We start from the raw sequence: 19,435 nt of genomic DNA, 5'->3' as shown, positions 1-19,435 counted from the left end.
TTTCTTAATTGGACTGTTGGGCATTTTGATGTCTAATTTCTTGAGTTCCCTATATATTCTGGATATCAGTCCTCTGTCAGATGTGGGGTTGGTGAAGATCTTTTCCCATTCTGTAGGCTGTCGCTTTGCCTTGTTGACCGTATCCTTTGCTCTACAAAAGCTTCTCAGTTTCAAGAGGTCCCATTGATTGATTGTTTGTCTCAGAGTCTGTGCTACTGGTGTTCTATTTAGGAAGTAGTCTCCTATGCCAATGCGTTCAAGACTACTTCCTACTTTCTCTTCTAGCAGGTTCAGAGTAGCTGGATTTATGTTGAGGTCCTTGATCCACTTGGACTTAAGTTTTGTGCACGGTGATAGATATGGATCTATTTGCAGCCTTCTACATGTTGATATCCAGTTTTGCCAGCACCATTTGTTGAAGATGCTTTCTTTTTTCCATTGTGCGCTTTTGGCTTCTTTGTCAAAAATTATATGTTCATAGGTGTGCGGATTAATGTCAGGGTCTTCAATTCGATTCCATTGGTCCACATGTCGGTTTTTATGCCAGTACCAAGCTGTTTTTATTACTGTAGCTCTATAGTAGAGCTTGAAGTCAGGGATCGTGATGCCTCCAGAAGTTGTGTTATTGTACAGGATTCCTTTGGCTATCCTGGGTTTTTTGTTTTTCCATATGAAGTTGAGTATTATTTTTTCCAGGTCTGTGAAGAATTGTGTTGGTATTTTGATGGGGATTGCATTGAATCTGTAGATTGCTTTTGGTAAGATTGCCATTTTTACTATGTTAGTCCTGCCTATCCATGAGCATGGGAGATCTTTCCATTTTCTGACATCTTCTTCAATTTCTTTTTTCAGGGACTTAAAGTTCTTGTCATATAGGTCCTTCACTTGCTTGGTTAGTGTTACCCCAAGGTATTTTATGTCGTTTGTGGCTATAGTAAAGGGTGATGTATCTCTGATTTCCTTCTCCGCTTCTTTGTCCATTGTATATAGGAGGGCTACTGATTTTTTTGAGTTGATCTTGTATCCTGCTATGTTGCTGAAGGTGTTTATAAGCTGTATCAGTTCCTTGGTGGAAACTTTGGGGTCGCTCAAGTATACTATCATGTCATCTGCAAATAGGGAAAGCTTGACTTCTTCCTTTCCAATTTGTATCCCCTTAATCTCCTTATGTTGTCTTATTGCTCTGGCTAGAACTTCAAGTACTATATTGAATAAGTATGGCGAGAGTGGACAGCCTTGCCTCGTTCCTGATTTTAGTGGAATTGCTTTGAGTTTCTCTCCATTTAATTTGATGTTGGCTGTTGGCTTGCTGTAAATTGCCTTTATTATGTTTAGGTATGTTCCCTGTATTCCTGATCGCTCCAATACCTTTATCATGAAGGGGTGTTGGATTTTGTCAAATGCCTTTTCTGCATCCAGTGAGATGATCATATGGTTTTTTTCTTTGAGTTTGTTTATATGGTGTATTACATTGACGGACTTTCGTATGTTGAACCACCCTTGCATCCCTGGAATGAATCCTACTTGATCATGGTGGATAATTGCTTTGATGTGTTCTTGGAGTCTGTTTGCCAGTATTTTATTGAGTATTTTTGCATCAATGTTCATGAGGGAGATCGGTCTGTAGTTCTCTTTCTTTGTTGTATCCTTGTTTGGTTTAGGAATTAGGGTAATTGTAGCCTCGTAGAAGGAGTTTGGTAATGTTCCTTCTGTTTCTATTGTGTGGAACAATTTAGAGAGTATTGGTATTAACTCTTCTTTGAAGATCTGGTAGAATTCTGCGCTGAAACCATCTGGTCCTGGGCTTTTTTTGGTTGGGAGACTTTTAATGACTGTTTCTATTTCGTTAGGGGTTATTGGACTATTTAAATAGTTTATCTGGTCTTGATTTAACTTAGGTATGTGGTACCTATCCAGAAAGTTATCCATTTCTTTTAGGTTTTCCAGTTTTGTCGAATAGAGGTTTTTGAAGTATGACCTGATGATTCTCTGGATTTCCTCAATGTCTGTTGTTATGTCCCCCTTTTCATTTCTGATTTTGTTGATTTGGATGCTCTCTCTCTGTCTTTTGGTTAGTTTGGATAAGGGCTTGTCTATCTTGTTGATTTTCTCAAAGAACCAACTCTTTGTTTCATTAATTTTTTGTATTGTTCTCTTTGTTTCTATTTTATTGATTTCAGCTCTCACTTTGATAATTTCCTGGCGTCTATTTTTCCTGGGAGACTGTGCTTCTTCTTGTTCTAGAGCTTTCAGGTATGCTGTTAAGTCTCTAGTGTGAGATTTCTCCAACTTATTTATGTGGGCATTTAGTGCTATGAATTTCCCTCTTAGTACTGCTTTCATAGTGTCCCATAAATTTGGATATGTGGTGTCTTCATTTTCATTGATCTCTAGGAAGTCTTTAATTTCTTTCTTTATTTCTTCCTTAACCCATTGGTGATTCAGTAGGGTATTATTCAGTTTCCATGAGATTGCAGGTTTTCTGTAGTTTTTGTTGTTGTTGAAATCCAACTTTAGACCATGGTGGTCTGATAGAACACAGGAGATTATTCCAATTGTTTTGTATCTGTTTAGATTTGTTTTGTGGCCAAGTATGTGGTCAATTTTAGAGAAGGTTCCATGGGGTGCTGAGAAGAAGGTATATTCTTTTTTGTTAGGATGGAATGTTCTGTATATATCGATTAAGTCCATTTGAGTCATGACATCAGTTAAGTCCTTTATTTCTCTGTTAAGTTTCAATTTGGGAGATCTGTCCAGTGGTGAAAGTGGGGTGTTGAGGTCTCCCACTATTAACGTGTGGGGTTTTATATGTGATTTAAGCTTTAGTAATGTTTCTTTTACATATGTGGGTGCCCTTGTGTTTGGGGCATAAATATTCAGAATTGAGACTTCATCTTGGTGGATCTTTCCTGTGATGAGTATGTAATGCCCTTCTTGATCTCTTTTGATTGATTTTAGTTTGAAGTCTATTTTGCTGGATATCAGGATGGCTACACCCGCTTGTTTCTTAAGACCGTTTGATTGGAAAGTCTTTTCCCAGCCTTTTATTTTTAGGTAGTGTCTATCTTCGAATTTGAGATGTGTTTCTTGTATGCAGCAGAAAGATGGGTCCTGCTTTCGTATCCATTCTGTAAGCCTATGTCTTTTTATAGGTGAATTAAGTCCATTGATATTGAGGGAAATTAATGACCAGTGATTGTTCATTCCTGTTATTTTTTGGTGGTGATGTGTGGGTACTTCTATACGTTGGGGTTTACTGCTGTGGCTTTATCTGTTGCCTGTGTTTTCGAGGGTGTATCTGACTTCCTTAGGTTGGAATTTTCCTTCTAGTGCTTTCTGTAGGGCTGGGTTTGTGGATAAGTATTGTTTAAATCTGGCTTTGTCATGGAATGTCTTGTTTACTCCATCTATGGTGATTGAAAGTTTTGCTGGGTATATTAGTCTAGGTTGACATCCATGGTCTCTTAGTGTCTGCATTACATCTGTCCAGGTTCTTCTGGCTTTCAAAGTCTCCATTGAGAAATCGGGTGTTATTCTGATGGGTTTGCCTTTATATGTCACTTGGCCTTTTTCCTTTGCTGCTCTTAATATTCTTTCTTTATTCTGTACGTTTAGTTGTTTAACTATTATGTGGCGAGGGGACTTTTTTTGGGGGTCTAGTCTGTTTGGTGTTCTATAAGCTTCTTGTATCTTCATAGGCATTTCCTTCTTTAAGTTGGGAAAGTTTTCTTCTATGATCTTGTTGAATATATTTTCTGTGCCCTTGAGTTGGTATTCTTCTCCTTCTTCGACCCCTATTATTCTTAGGTTTGGTCTTTTCATGGTGTCCCCAAATTTCTTGGACATTTTGGTTCATGACTTTGTTGGTTTTAGTGTTTTCTTTGACTGATGAATGTATTTCTTCTACTGTATCTTCAACGCTAGAGATCCTCTCTTCCATCTCTTGCATTCTGTTGATTATACTTGCATCTGAAGTTCCCAATCGTTTTCTCAGATTTTCTATTTCCAGCATTCCCTCTGTTTGTGTCTTCTTCATTTTTTCTATTTCCCTTTTCAGGTCTTGGACTGTTTCCTTCATTTGTTTCATTGATTTTTCTTGATTTTCTCTCAGTATTTTATTGTTTTCTTCCAGGACTTTATTGATTTCTTCTAATTTGTTTGCCCTTTCCTCTAGTTGTTTACAGCGTTCTTCACATTTTTTTGTCTTTTCCTCTACGCAAGCCTCTAGCTTCTTCATGATGTCATTCATAAGGCTGTTTTCTTCTGCTTCTTCCAATTTCTGATATTCAGGTCTAGGTGTTGGAGGAGGGCTAGGGCCTGGTGATGCTGTATTGCTTTTCATTTTGTTGTATATGTTTCTGCCTTGACGTCTGCCCATCTCCTTGTGGTTCGTTCTTGGCCTTATCCGCACACTTGGTTCAGACAGACCAGTGTTCCAAAAGGGAAGTCAGTGTTCCAAAAGGGAAGTCTGGAGCAAGATGGGAGCTGGGGGCCGGCCTCTAAGTCTCAGGAAGAGGCTTGGGGCTCAGGCGGATGGGCGTGGTGGCAGGGCGTGGAGACTGCAGGGTCTGCCAGGGGTCTTGGAGAAGGGGATCCTTCCCGGTGGGGCTAGCAGGAACCTGCCCGGTGGCCAGAACCTGGGGCCGAGTTGGGCAGGTCTTCCCTGGAGTGGCTGGTGCCCAGGGATGGGGTCTGGGGCAAGGAAGGGTACTCACGATTGTTCCAAAAGGGACGTCCGGAGCAAGATGGGAGCTGGGGGCCGGCCCTCTAAGTCTCAGGAAGAGGCTTGGGGCTCAGGCGGATGGGCATGGGGGCAGGGCGTGGAGACTGCAGGGTCTGCCAGGGGTCTTGGAGAAGGGGATCCTTCCCGGTGCGGCTAGCAGGGAACCTGCCCGGTGGCCAGAACCTGGGGCCGAGTTGGGCAGGTCTTCCCTGGAGTGGCTGGTGCCCAGGGATGGGGTCTGGGGCAAGGAAGGGGTACTCACCAGTATTCCAAAAGGGACGTCCGGAGCAAGATGGGAGCTGGGGGGCCGGCCTCTGAGTCTCAGGAAGAGGCTTGGGGCTCAGGCGGAATGGGCGTGGGGGCAGGGCGTGGAGACTGCAGGGTCTGCCAGGGGTCTTGGAGAAGGGGATCCTTCCCGGTGGGGCTAGCAGGGAACCTGCCCGGTGGCCAGAACCTGGGGCCGAGTTGGGCAGGTCTTCCCTGGAGTGGCTGGTGCCCAGGGATGGGGTCTGGGGCAAGGAAGGGTACTCACGACTGTTCCAAAAGGGACGTCCGGAGCAAGATGGGAGCTGGGGGCCAGCCTCTCGTTTCTTTCTATTTTTAATTGTTGTTCTTCATCTTCAAAAAAAAACCCAAGCTAAATCTAATTTAATTGTTTTCAGTCAGTTAATTTTGTTGGTTGGGGAGTTGAATCTAGGGCCTCTTGCATGCGAGGCTCTAGCACTATACTTCCAGCCTTAAGGACATTAAGTATTTCAAACTTACTGCAGATTCACTAGATGTTTGTTGAAATAGAATTTAAAATTTTGTATTGCATTTGCTTATTTAATTATTGTACGTATGTATGTATGTATGAATGTATGCATGTATGTGGGGGAGTATGTATATGCCACACAACACCTGTGCAGGTCAGTGGACAACTTGTGGGAGTCAGTTCTCTCCTACCACATGGTCCTAAAGGTCACATTCACATTGCCAGGCTTGGTGGAAGCGCCGTTACTCACTGAGCCATCTTGCCATCTCTGAAATGCAGTTTTAACACAGTTGGCCAAACATGATTTAAGTTGTTATTTTAGGATTAAAATACCTATTTGTCTATGTAGAGTTTTCTCTGGAGGTAGGTCTGTACCAACACTGATCTTATACTACACATAATATCAACACTGCATACTGGGGTCTCTCTGAATAGCCTGACAAGATTATGGTGCAAAACTATAATAATCTTTGTTCCTTTCCAACTGCCCTTTTGTGATTATAGACTTTGATAGTCACTAATTTAATGTAACATGTTGTCAAGGTTTATTTGCATTTTAGAGGAAATATGTGACGTTGTATAAAATCTAGTAGGTAACGACAAAAATTAAACTATAAAGTGAGAGGAAATAGTAGAATCAGTATTTTATGTAAGTGCTATTCTTCTTATTTATAAAAGCAGTCCTACATAGGACAGTGGATTATAGATGCAAAGTTAGTAGAAAAAGCATGATCTGGCTATAGGGCTCTATCTTAGCTCTCACAAATGAGATCCTGTCTCTTCCCTTCACACCCTAAGAAATGGATAAACAAAATGTTGACATTTACCCTTAAACATCAATGACTAATTCTAAGGCCATACAATGTGTGAATTGTAGTTTTGTTTTGATTTTCTGTGTATTAATTTTTCTAACCTTTTAAGGGTTTGTCGACGGAATCTGTCCAGAAATCCAGTCCCTTTGTAACTGAAGAGATTATCCCCTAGTTAAGAACAGCAGAAGGGAGAAGCCATGTCAGAATGTGGGTTGATAGGGTTGTAGATTAGAGAAAGCTCTTATGTAAGATTGAGGGCTTCATAAATTGGTGAGAGATTGGCAATAAGGCTAAGTAAAAGGTAAGCAAGTTTTTGGGACAAGATAACCAAATCTTTGTAAATATTCTGAATATGTTCTGAATATTCAGGCACTTTTCTCCCTATCTTCCTTAATATCATCTTTATTATTTGGTTAGCGTCTCCTGTCAAATTGCTAACAGTATCAATTCAGTCTTTGGAGAGAAGAAATAGAAGTCTGCATATCAGAAAGAAATGATGAAAATGGACAGGCTTGTGGCTAGAGTCTGTGTTGCTGTCCCTGGCCCATTCTTTATTAATGGACATTACATTTATGTATCGTATTCTTTTTAGTTTATTGTATAACTATATTGACAAAAATCCAACCCATGTTGCTGTCCTGGCCCCATGTGGATGCCTGGGGTCTAGACTGCAACCTGTGACCACTTTGCTGTTTGAGGGCTGTGCCACTGCCGGGACCAGGCTGAGTTGGGTGGCCAGGGCTATCATCTGGGGCCGTGGTATTGTCAGGACCAGGACTGTGGCTGAGGGCTATGTCTAGGTACATGGCCCTGCCCTATCCAGGGTCTCTGTTGATGTCTGTGGCTCCTGAGACCATTGAAGACCATACGAATGCCCTGGAGTCTAGGCTGCCACCTGGGGCCATGTTGGTGTCTGAGGGCCATGCTGCTGCAGGGGCCATGCTGGTTCAGGTAGCCTGCACTGCTACCTGAGACAATGGTGACATCCCAGCCTGGACTGCTGCCTAGGACCATGACTAGGTCAGTGGCCCTACCATAGCCAGGGTCTGTATTGATGTCCATGTCCCATGTTGCCACCAAAGGCCACATAAATGCCCGGGGCCTGGGCAGCAACCTGTGGTCATAAGGGTGTTGGAGGGCCATGCTGCCACCAGGAACATCCTGATCTGAGTGGCCTGCACTGTCATCCTGGGCCATGGTGTCATTTTGAGCCAGGGCTGCCGTAGCGGGCTATGTCTGAGTCTGTGGCCCTACAGCAACCAGGGTCTGAGTTGATGCCCCGGGCTCCTGTTGTCACCGAGGGCCATGCTGATGACTGGGGTCTGGTTGGTGACCTCGGACCATGCAGTGTCCGAGGACTACACTTCACCTGGGGCCATGGAGACATCTGGGCATGGGCGGTGGTCTAGGACCATGTCTAGGTCAGTGGTCCTGCCAAGGCCAGAGTCCAGGGTGATGTCCGTGGCTCCAGTTGCCACCGAGGGCTCTGTAGATGCCTGGTGAATGGCCAGGCACCTGGGACCATGCTTTCACCGCGGTCATGATGATCTGAGGGGTCTGTGCTGCCACTGGAGCCATGGTGGCATCTGGCCTAGCTGCTACTGAGGGCATGTCTGGGTCCCATGGTCCTGCTGCAGCTGGGGTCTGTGGTGGTATCCATGGCCTGTATTAGCACAGGGATCATTGGAACCATGCTGTGGTGAGCCTGCCCCACCCTTCACTGGCCCTGCCCTTTGCTGGATATTATTGCAGGCAAGCTGGGCCTACCCCTCAGGGAAGAAGAGTTTGCCCCCTGCACTGGGGAAAGATGGCCCCACCCCTCACCATAGGCATTCACCTCCCCTGGGAAGCACCCAGAGCTGACCCTGTGCTTGAGGATGCAGGCAGAGCCGAGCCTGAGGGCGTGAGAGCTGAAGCTGTCCCCCCTCATTTGCTGTGTGGTGGCATGGGTGAGGGACAGATGCCCTCCTCACTCCCATTACCACCTGCGGCAGGTGAGAGAGCTGGCCCTGGGGTGCCAAGAGTGGTAGAGCTAGCCCTGACCCTCACTAGCTGCAGTGCACAAGGAAGTAGCCTCTGCTTCCCGTCTGGGCAGCACACTAGAGCTGACCCACGCCCACCCTCCCATCTGCTGTGTAGTGGCATAGGTGAGGAAAAGATGCTGTCCTCCTACCTGCCACTAGAGCTGACCCTGTTGTCAGGTTACAGGTGAGCCAGCCCTGAGGGCATGAGAGCAGGGGAGCCTCATATGCCCCCTACAACAATCAGGAGAGAGGGCCCTGCATCTTGCCTGGGCAAAACAGTAGAGCGGACCCTGGCGATTAAGAGTGAGGGGAGACCCAGATCTGAAGGCCCCAAAGCAGGAGAACTGGCCCCACTCCTTGCTGTAGGCTGCATTGGGTAAACTAGCCTAGGCAGTGCTGGAGAGCTCACCAGGGTAGGGATGAGGGAAAGTTAGGGAGCTGACCAACCCGGTTACCAACCGGGGCTAGGAGTTTGCTCACCTAACCTCTGCCTCATCTATGAACTACTGGAACATGTGAAGGGGACCAACCTACAGATCCAAAACAGCAGAATCTCCATGACACAGGACAACAACAGGATATCCAAGAGGAGCCCCGGTGAGAGCCATGACAGGTGGTGTAGGAAGCCAGAGGCCTTGAGCCAGACCAATGACTCTTGCAAGTAAAGATGGATGGACTAAAGGGTAAATTGTGTGACTCAACAGGACACACTACAGCCTCCACAGTGAGATTCTTCTAATTTTTTTTGTTTTTATTTTTATTTTGTTTTGTTTAGTTTTTGGTTTTCCTTTTAAATTTTGTTTTGTTTTTGGGGGGAGGTTGCAAGGGCAGATGGCAGATGTGAGGGGACAGAGAGATAAGTGGGATCAGAATGCATGATGTGAAATCCACAAAGAACCAATAAAAGTAAAAAAAAAAAAAGACAGGTTTAGAAGAAAAGGGAATATGAGAAAGAGCGTAGGAAAAATGACTCCTTTATCTGAATGGCTTTTTTCTAGTGTGTTTGGTGGGGAATTTCTGGAGGGGGGATTGCTATGAGAAAAGATCTCAAGGGGGAAGAGAGAGAGGGAAAATGGTGGGGGAGGGAGAGAAAGGGGAAACAAGGAAGAGGCAGGAGGGAGGAAGGGAGGAAGAAAACTAAGATGAGTTTCAGATCTTAGTTGAAAATAACCCCGTTCTTACTTTTAAGGGCTGTCAAAGTGTGTTATTACCACATGATAAGCTGGGAATTGAGGTTCGGTTGTTTTTGCCGTCAAGCCTTATGCTAATGTAAAGATGGAATAAGAACCCATAGGAAAGAACTGCTGAAGTCTGTTCTCCCAAGAGAATTAGTGAAATGTTTATTAATAGTGACCGTAGAAAGCTATGATACTGCTGCCATTTTTTGAGGTTTATTTTTTAATATTTTTATTAATTCTTGCAGACTTTCATACAATGTATTTTGATTATATTTACCTCAACTCCTTTTGTCAATGCTCTAAGATCCAGCACCGCTTCCCTGTACCCCAAACTTCGTGTCTTTTTTATTTGATTCAATAACCCATTGGGTCCAGCTTGTGCTGTCCATTTATTTCTGGATGTAGGGCACTAGATCATGGAACACTTAAAGAACACTGTTTTCCCTCCAACAAAGGCTATCAGTTCTCCATAGCTCTTCAGTTAGGAATGGGGTCTCTGGAGCCCACTCCCACTCCCTTCCCGATAGAACGCTGACTGGCTTTATCTTGTACAGGTCTTGGGCAGGCATCTATAGCCACTGTGAGTTCACGAGTGCAGTGGGCCTGCCGAGCCCAAAAGGACAGTTTTTCTCAGGTCCCCACCAACCTATGACTCTTACAGTCTTTCTGCCCCTTCTTCCTCAATGGTCTGAGCCTTAGAGAGGGCTGCTGCAATCTTTTAAAAAGCACCAACTATAGGTTTTGACCTTTGTCCTTGGTTCCTTAATATATTTCAAGATCCACCTTTCTTTCTCTACAAATACTATAAAATTTTCATTATATTTCGTTAAAACAATATAACAGTGGCATTTTAATGATGACTAGGTTAGGGAACACAATTTTAGAGGTTTAGAAGGAAAAAAGAGTGATCCTATATGATAAAAGATTAAAAATGTCAAATGTGTCTACAGCCATACTGTCCTGAACATACTTAGCCTCGTCTGACCTCAGAAGCTAAGCAGAGATGAACAGTCTTTGCTAGTACTTAGATGTTGTGAAACAACAGAGTAAAATGTATTTACTAATCTGATCTCATGTTCTGTTTTGGCTTATTTTCAGGCAGAAGGATTTTTGTGGAAGATGGAACTCTGTCCGTTTTCCCGAATGTGTATCCGAGGCCATCAGTGGAACCTGACCCTACAGTGCTGTATCGAAATGCCTGAAGAGGACCCACATTTCTGCCTGAACCTTCTGTCCTTCTAAAATCATGATTGTCTCAGCGGTGTTGACTGCATCCCATACTGGGACATCCAACACAACATTTGTAGTCTATGAAAACTCCCATGTGAATATTACGGTGTCTCCACCATTGCAACATCCTAGTCCTGGTCCACTGCTTAGATATAGCCTGGAAACCATGACCAGCACGGGACTTAGTTCCTTAGCAGTGAACAGCACAGCCATGACCCCGACACCAGCAGTTTTTAAGAGCCTAAACTTAGCTCTTCAGATCATCCTTTCGGCTATAATGATATTTATTCTGTTTGTGTCTTTCCTTGGAAACTTGGTTGTTTGCCTCATGGTTTACCAAAAAGCTGCCATGCGCTCTGCCATTAACATCCTTCTGGCCAGCCTGGCTTTTGCAGACATGCTGCTTGCCGTGCTGAACATGCCCTTTGCCCTGGTAACTATTCTTACCACCAGATGGATATTTGGGAAATTCTTCTGCAGGTTGTCTGCTATGTTTTTCTGGTTGTTTGTGATAGAGGGAGTTGCTATCCTGCTCATTATTAGCATTGATAGGTTCCTGATTATAGTTCAGAGGCAAGATAAGCTAAATCCATACAGGGCTAAGGTCCTTATTGCAGTCTCCTGGGCTACTTCTTTTTCCATAGCTTTTCCTTTGGCTGTGGGAAATCCTGATTTGCAAATACCTTCCCGAGCCCCACAGTGTGTGTTTGGGTACACAACTAATTCTGGATACCAGGCTTATGTGATTTTGATCTCACTAATTTCTTTCTTTATACCTTTCCTGGTGATACTGTATTCATTTATGGGCATCCTCAACACCCTTCGGCACAATGCCTTGAGGATTCATAGCTACCCAGAAGGAATATGCCTCAGCCAGGCCAGCAACTTGGTCTCATGAGTCTACAGAGACCCTTCCAAATGAACATCGACATGGGCTTTAAAACACGTGCCTTCACCACCATCTTGATCCTCTTTGCTGTGTTCATTGTCTGCTGGGCCCCATTCACCACATACAGCCTCGTGGCAACCTTCAGTAAGCACTTCTACTATCGGCACAACTTCTTTGAGATTAGCACCTGGCTACTTTGGCTCTGCTACCTCAAGTCTGCGTTGAACCCACTGATATACTACTGGAGGATTAAGAAGTTTCATGATGCCTGCTTGGACATGATGCCCAAGTCCTTCAAGTTCTTGCCACGTCTCCCTGGTCACACAAGGCGACGGATACGCCCTAGTGCTGTCTATGTGTGTGGGGAGCATCGGACGGTGTTGTGAATACTGTAACTCTGAGACATTTGGAGTCATTATGGGTCTTTACTGACTGAAATTTTTTCATATGGCTTCTAAACTTTGGGGTTTTTTTTTTATAGTGTGTGTGTGTGTGTGTGTGTGTGTGTGTGTGTTTTGTAAAAAAAGAATGGTAAATACTTTGATCCTGAAACCAAGGGTACACTGTAAGAAAGTGGAAAGTGGTCACATTATGTTACCTCTAGATTAAGAAAGCTTTGCGGGGATGTGTTTGTTTAGTTGACTGGTTTTATTTTTGCAGCATGAATCAAGATTGTGCTTCATGGAACCTGCAGTTAACTTGAATTGTAGGTGGTTTTTTTGTTCTTGTTGTTTTTGTTTTTGTTTTTTTGTTGTTGTTTTGTTTTTATGCTGCTGAGGCAAGCTTGGTTGAGTTAATTAGTTCCTTTTCCTTTCCTACAAGACACTGCTGCTCTTTGCCATAATATTGGAATCAAATCCCTAGGCATCTCAGTTGGTAGATACTTAGTTTTATTTAAAAACAAAACCCAAGGAGGTTGGTGACATTTTAAAGGTTATTACAACTTACTTTGGTGCACTTTAAGAGACAATGTACAAATGAATTCAGTTGTGTTCTTAGAATTGTTTTTATATATGACATATTGTGCTTTGGGAGACATGTGCTTATGATCTCTAGGTAGGTTATTTTTATTAAACAATGTTTTAGCTGCATGTACAATTTTAAAAGGAACACAAATACATAGGGGTTTTTCTAAGCACTAGTGAGTTTTCAGAGCACCAGGGAACCACCGAGGAGGCACAGCACTATAGCAAATTTCAGGGAAAGAGGAGCAGAATGAGAGGGTGGCTGGTCCAACTTGTGGCCATCTTGCTGATTCGCACATTCTCACCAAGTTCAGAGAGAAGAGGCCACCACTATGCAGTGGTGCTGTATTCAAGGTGTTGTGCAGTGCTCTGCCCTGGTGGCTTTCTGTGAGGTAGGTATCGCTTGTTTCCTTTTTAAGATTAAAGAAATACAAGTTTCCGAGGGACAGAAATCCTGCCCAGAGGTTTTGGTAGAGCTGGGCTCCAAACATTTGAGATGCAGATACAGCTGCTCCATTGTGCCACATAGACTCCTCATTCATTTTGAACCTGTCGTAGTCAAGGGGGATGTTACATATTCTTTCTTCTCTCCTCTCCTCTCCTCTCCTCTCCTCTCCTCTCCTCTCCTCTCCTCTCCTCTCCTCTCCTCTCCTCTCCTCTCCTCTCCTCTCCTCTCCTCTCCTCTCCTCTCCTCTCCTCTCCTCTCCTCTCTTCTCTTCTCTTCTCTTTTTGAGACAGGGCTACCATGAAGACCAAGCAAGGTTTGAAGTTGCTGTGTCTGACTTGGAGTTTCTAAAGGAAGCAAATGACTTTGGCTAGGGTCTGAAGATCAATATAAATATGAAAATAATGTGATTTTTCAACCTATAGAACAAGCGACTGACAGTTACTGAGTGCTTAGTACAGCTGGGGGTGGATCTTGCCCTGGCAGCTTTGGAGGTTTCCAACTGTCTAGCACACTCTAATGTGGTCTGTAGTGGGACATTTTGCCTCAGTGCTTGCCTTAGTAGAGCTGAAGTTTGTGAACTTCAGAGGTGTGTCTTCCCAAGAGAAGGGAAGATAAACCCTGTGCTGAGCGTAGATTAACTTTACTAGGTCAGGTTTTGGAGTTTTCATTCTTTTTCTTTAGGTATCTGCCTGTCCTGGTACCTCCAGGACCTTGGTCAGCTTCCCTCTGTTACTAGTGGTACACCTTATAAAATAGCCAGCAGGGTGGAGCTGCAGATTAAAACCACCAGGGCTGAAAAGTAGCCCTCTAACTGCACTCTGGGCTAAGGGAGCACTTACCATGGATGTATAGCACCTTTTCAGAATTTTCCTGCTTTGTGAGCCATTGGGAAAAATAAGCCTGTGCTTCCTCAACTATAAAAACCCAAGCTGGATTACAGGAATTGTTGATATCTTATCCAACCCTGAGGGTTTTTTGTTTTTGTTTTGCTTTCCATATGTGAACATAGTTGGAAGAGCCCGGCCTACTTCAGGACTATTGTCTGGTCTCCAGTATTACTTTACATTTGCTTTGTTAGCTCTTTCTTATATGGTGTCTAAAGAGCTCTGGCATGGTCATCAGGAATTGGGATGTTGGCGCTTCGTTGACAGCACCAAAGACCTGGGAAGTCCTGCTCTTGAGGCGATTGCAATCATGTTGGAAATCTCCTGTCTGTTTCATCAGCATTAGGGACTAGGGTACACTATTTATCACATTATGTTGAGATCATTGCATATGAGAGCCGCCTACCTCTTTAATTTCTAATTTATATTTATCACAGGTAAATACGACTTTGTCCATTGGGATCATATAGGACTTAAACACTGTAGTAGATGTTTAGCAGCACATTGAAATGCATTTTTGCTTTCCATTGTCAATATAAACTGGATTAGAAGCAGATATTAATACAGATGCTGAAAATGCAACTTTCAAGAAAGACACCACTGTGTATATTGATGCATACTGGTAACTCTTGAGACCCTTTTGGGACTGTAGTTGAATGGAGTTTCACATTCTCTATTCTTGTTCATGTACAGTTGAAGGTACTCTCTTCTGGTTTGGAGGCAGCTACACTTGGCCAGTGCTCTGCAGAGACTGCTGAGCCAACATGGGAAGCCATGGGGAAGGAGACGTTGATCAGCAGCTCTCTTTACACTGGCTAATCTGTTCAGATGACAGTTTACAGATCACTTTAAATATTTTTGTACTTTTTGAAAGCTTTAGGAGAAAATATGGTGCACCATCAAGGAATTTAGGCATGTTGCCAATTATTCCATGTTTTTTTTGATGGGGAAATACCACTATTAACCATTGCTGGCTGACATAATCAGAAATTATTTATTTTTCCTCCTAGCTAATGTGATGCATGAAAGATATAAGAAAATATTTGTTGTCAAAAAAAAGAGTAAAGAGAAATTTCAAATAGTTGGCAGTAGTGATTTTTAAACTTTAGTAGGCATTTGAATATCCCCCAGGGAAGGTCAACAATACAAATTCCTGGGCCTCTGGGTCAGTGGTTGGGCACAAGAATGTTTATTTTTATTATATTGAGTGTTTTGTCTGATTCTGGTTCAGATGGTCGCTGGGGCATAGTTCCATGAAACCATCCTGTAGAAAATAAGTGTATCATTTAAATATTGCCTGTTTTATCTTAAAGCAGCCGTGTGTCGGAAGCCAATGGTGATCCACAATGAAATAAAGTCTACATGGTTTGTGCACATGGTCTCCATGTGAGCTGGTGTGGATTTGGCCAGCACCAGCTTTCCTTTCACTGGCAAAGTCTGATGAACCATATGGTTTCACAGTAGGGGTCCAAGAATGACTCACTAATTGTAAGTCATGACTTCCAGAAGGCTAATTAGTATAGTATTTCTTTCCTGCAGATGTCTCTACAGGGCATCTCTTCATCATGTGTGATTTCCTGAAGAGAGTGAGGGGAATGTAAAGGCTCATCTAATGCCTAGCTCTCTGCTTAGAGCAGTTGTTCACTTGAAGCATGAAGTAAAATAAAATAATCTTTTAATCTTCATACTTTTGTTGGTGACAAAGATACTTAATTTCTTTGATCTTTGCTTTGTTTACATGAAAATATCTATGTATATATCACAAATATTCCACATGCTTGCTGTTTTATTCTGTGATTATTTTTATTTGAGTTTAAAGTACTACTAGAGTCAAATTTATTTCCATAACCATAATTTTGATGAACTGCCTTCATTGAAAACTCAGTTTTATAATAATGAATAAAAATATCAAAGCACATGTTTGTTATTGCAAGTAAATGTTAATACATTTCTTAGCTATCTATAGGTACTTGTCATTTGTAATTAAAATTAATTTATTTTAAAATGGTACCTAGGCTTTAATGAATAAAAAACTTTTAATTTGGGGTTATAACATTTAAATCTCAAAAGTATGTTTATTTGCTAATATTCTTATTACAACCAAGAAAAGAGCTACCATAAGAAAATGAATAAATGTTTAATATTTCTAAAGTGGACTTTTTTTGTTTTTTGATTTAAAGACTTCATTTCATCCTAGAAAACTTTATTACAAATAATGGAAATCCAAGTTTCATTTCAAATTCCGCTCCCTTTGGAGTCTTGACTTTAAGTCTGGGTCTGTTTGTGTAACTGGGTTCCAGTTTTAGAAGTTCTCAGAGTAGTTCTGCCTGGAATGAAACCTGGCAAAGGACGATGACGACGAGTATTAGGAAACGGTGAGGAAATTCTGTCCAGGGGAGTTGTGAAAATGTACTGCTGACTCATTTAAAATGATTAACATTTGTGGAGCAGAGAACGCTGCTATGTGGATGAGATGATTCATGCTGCAACTCCAATTCCAGAAGTCCCTTTAGGTAAATACAGAGAGTATTTATCTGATGTGAGGACCTGGCTTCCTCTTTCATATGCAGCTTATGTATTTCTTCTTCAAACTTACCAAGGGAGGTTACATTGACTGTATAGTTACTGTTTTCTTCTGAGAGAAATAGGTAAGAGAGATTTAAGCAAAAGAGAGTAACGTTGTATTTAAGCCTACTCCCATCTGTGAAAATAATGGATCTAGCAATTTTTACCTTGAAACATCACAATGTAGGCAGTTGGCTTTACTGCAGAATGAAAACAGGTTCCGTGGCTGTGTGGAGTCAGAGCTAACCAGAAAGAGAACTCCAGTAGGAGATTAAGACATTTATTGAAAAGACATAATTGTAGAGCTGGCTATGCAGAGCCAAAGGGCAGAACTGGACAGACAGACTGGTTCAAAAGGGAAGTGTCCACTGCTGGAATTTCTTCTTCCTTGAAGAAGCCTTAGCTCCTGCTTTTAAGAATTTCAATTGACTCATGCCAAGGATTTACCTGCCCCTCCTCCCCATTGTTAGGATGACATGAACATGCCACTAAGCTTGACTTTCTTTTTGTTGTTGGTGGTGTTTTGTTTTGTTTTGTTTTTTGTTTTTTCTTCCATGTGAGTTCTGGGGATGAACTTTGGGTCCTCATTCTTGAAAGGTAAACACTTTACAACCTGCCTATTTCTCTATCCCTCCTTAATGGAGTCATTTTTGTTGATATGGAGGAGAGTAATGGAATTTTAAGTTATTTATGATTTCATTATGTTAATCAAACAAGCCTAAACACTGAAAAAAAGGATGAGTTTATAGAGAACCAAATAGGCCGATGTGGTGAGGTTAGGAATTACTGCTTCTCAGTGGTTGGACCAGTAATAGGATCTCAGCCTGGGCTTCCTGAGAGTCCAAAAGCTGAGACTCCTCCCTCTACCTGTTCTGGAATTCATAGCTATCACCTTTGCTTCCTGGACTGGAGTCTTGGGAAGTTGCCTGTCTGCAGGCATTTCTTTCTGCTTTAACGTCTTTCTGGACCATTCTTATTAGCCTTGCATCTGTGAAGGACACAGAAAACATTTTTCCACAACAGGGAGAAAGACAGATTTTTCTTGTGCAACTTCACCTACAGTATAGTCTCAAAAGCTGTAATTATCTTAGATTGTAAGAAACCACAATATTTTAGGTTACTCTATGTGAAGACTACCATTGCTGGGCAATAAATAGGTTCTACGTGATCTTCCCTGAGGCAAATGGCTTCTCATGAAAACATAGTAAAACCAAATAGAGATCTTTGAATAAAGTACAGAAGTGTAATGTCTCAGGTATTTGATAGTAACAAACACATGCTCTCTCAGCCATATCTCCCCCTTCTTTTCCAGTTCACAATTTCCTGGATATTACCATTCCTGGTGGGGAGGGGCACTGTGCTTGTTCACTATTTCTCTGACTTCTTTCATGGCTGCTTACACAGAGTAGTATCCACCAAAGTCTACAAACAAACCTTCTGATAACAGACTCTGGGCAAAAGTCATAGACTCTAAGCTATGAGAACTGAGTCAGGACCCAGGTAGTAAGTCTTGCAGTCCAGTTATCCATTCTACTGACTTGCTTCCTTAACATGAGGAGAAAGTAATACTGGTTGTTGATTTTGTTTTATTTTTTCCCCTGATGTATGAAGTAAGGTGGGGAATGAGTGTGCCCAGTGGAAATGGTTGCTACATTTTTATTTGCTAGACCTGAAAACCGAAAGAATGGTCTACATGTGTATACATGGGTTTGACCCTGTGATCTCCAGTTCATAGCATGGAGGAATCTCTCTGTCCCCATTCCTTTAAGGCTGGTCTGTGACTGTCTGTTGTCTTGAGTAAATGTGCAAGACCCCTGCTTTTCAAAGGACAGAGGGACGACATGACTCATGATGTCACTGAAGCATGCTCATTCCAAGGGACTGTATGTGCCAAGGACTGGGTATGGCAGCATGGGAACTGTGCTGCCTCTGTTCTGTGTGGTCTCAGTGTCTCTGTGAATGAATGATAATGGTGCTATGGACAAAATGTGTACCGTAGCTTCCCCTGTCATGAAAATGTGGCTGGGAAAGATTTCTATTGATGGTGTTTGACATCCATATGCCACATACCATTTTAAAACACTTCCAATAGCTCTGTGGATTTCAAATCACTTTCACCAAAGATTTGGCAGGACTCTATACACATTTCTTTTCAGCTGTTCTTCCTGATTGGAGCTATAAATAGCTTTAGGGAAGTGTATAATTATCTCAAAGTAGGAGCTAAAGATAAAAAGCTGCTTGAGATTTCAAAGGAACATTTAATAGTTGTTATTATGTAACATTTATTAATATGCTCACTGTGCTCATTGTCTTTGCCAGGAAGAAACTGGGACTACAGAGTCAACCCAAGATGTGACACATGTTCGAATAGACACAAAGGTGCATTAGCATCCCATCAGGACAATATGCTGCCTTAGTTAAAAAAAGAAAGTTTAGAAAAAGAAAAAAAGACAGCCAAATCAGACTGGAGTCTTGCATTTGTGCAGAAAACTTACACAAATCTGTAAAATAAAGATGGCTGGCCACTTAAGAGCAGAAGTGTTATGGTATATATGGGGTGAACACAGGGGTAGTGCTCTCCTTTGGGAAGTCAGCTCAGAAATTTGTCTGACTCAGGTGACTAATGTCTCTGTTCCATGGACAAACAAATACTAAAGGTTTAAATACTAAATAAACATGCAGTACTGGTCAGTGCAAAGTAAACATTATTAGTGGTAATTCGATTTGTCCCCTCCCGGCCAAGGCTGTTACTATTTTTTAAAACCATAGAAAGTCTACACCAAATCACGTTCATTTCAGCCATCATTTATCTGATGTCTGACAGGTGATGCAAATACTATATTACTTTACTATAGTTTTTCTATAGTCAGATATCAGACAACAGGGATAGTACTCATGCCCCAAGCTTGCTGGATTTGTTCAAAATAGCCAGTTCAGAGGCCTCTTTCCATGTCTCAGAGATT

General features: G+C 42.4%; 2 protein-coding genes across 7 annotated transcripts in view; both read left to right on the top strand.

Annotated features, from left to right (window-relative positions):
• The window catches only part of LOC128117770 (zinc finger protein 431-like), a 94,885-nt gene that overhangs the window by 50,466 nt on the left and 24,984 nt on the right, over positions 1-19,435 (top strand). The gene's annotated exons all lie outside the window — the stretch shown is intronic.
• On the top strand, positions 10,184-16,063 carry LOC128117772 (probable G-protein coupled receptor 63). Its single transcript, XM_052750082.1, is given in 2 exon segments — positions 10,184-11,602; positions 11,605-16,063. Coding segments are annotated over 2 exon segments (1,257 nt in total). The 5' UTR covers positions 10,184-10,737; the 3' UTR covers positions 11,997-16,063.

The sequence above is a fragment of the Peromyscus californicus genome, unplaced genomic scaffold (assembly GCF_007827085.1).
Source record: "Peromyscus californicus insignis strain IS unplaced genomic scaffold, ASM782708v3 Scaffold_21__1_contigs__length_65335640, whole genome shotgun sequence".
NCBI classification, from domain to species: domain Eukaryota; kingdom Metazoa; phylum Chordata; class Mammalia; order Rodentia; family Cricetidae; genus Peromyscus; species Peromyscus californicus.
Note: the sequence above shows the minus strand (reverse complement) of the source record. Positions and strands in the feature narration are given on the sequence as shown.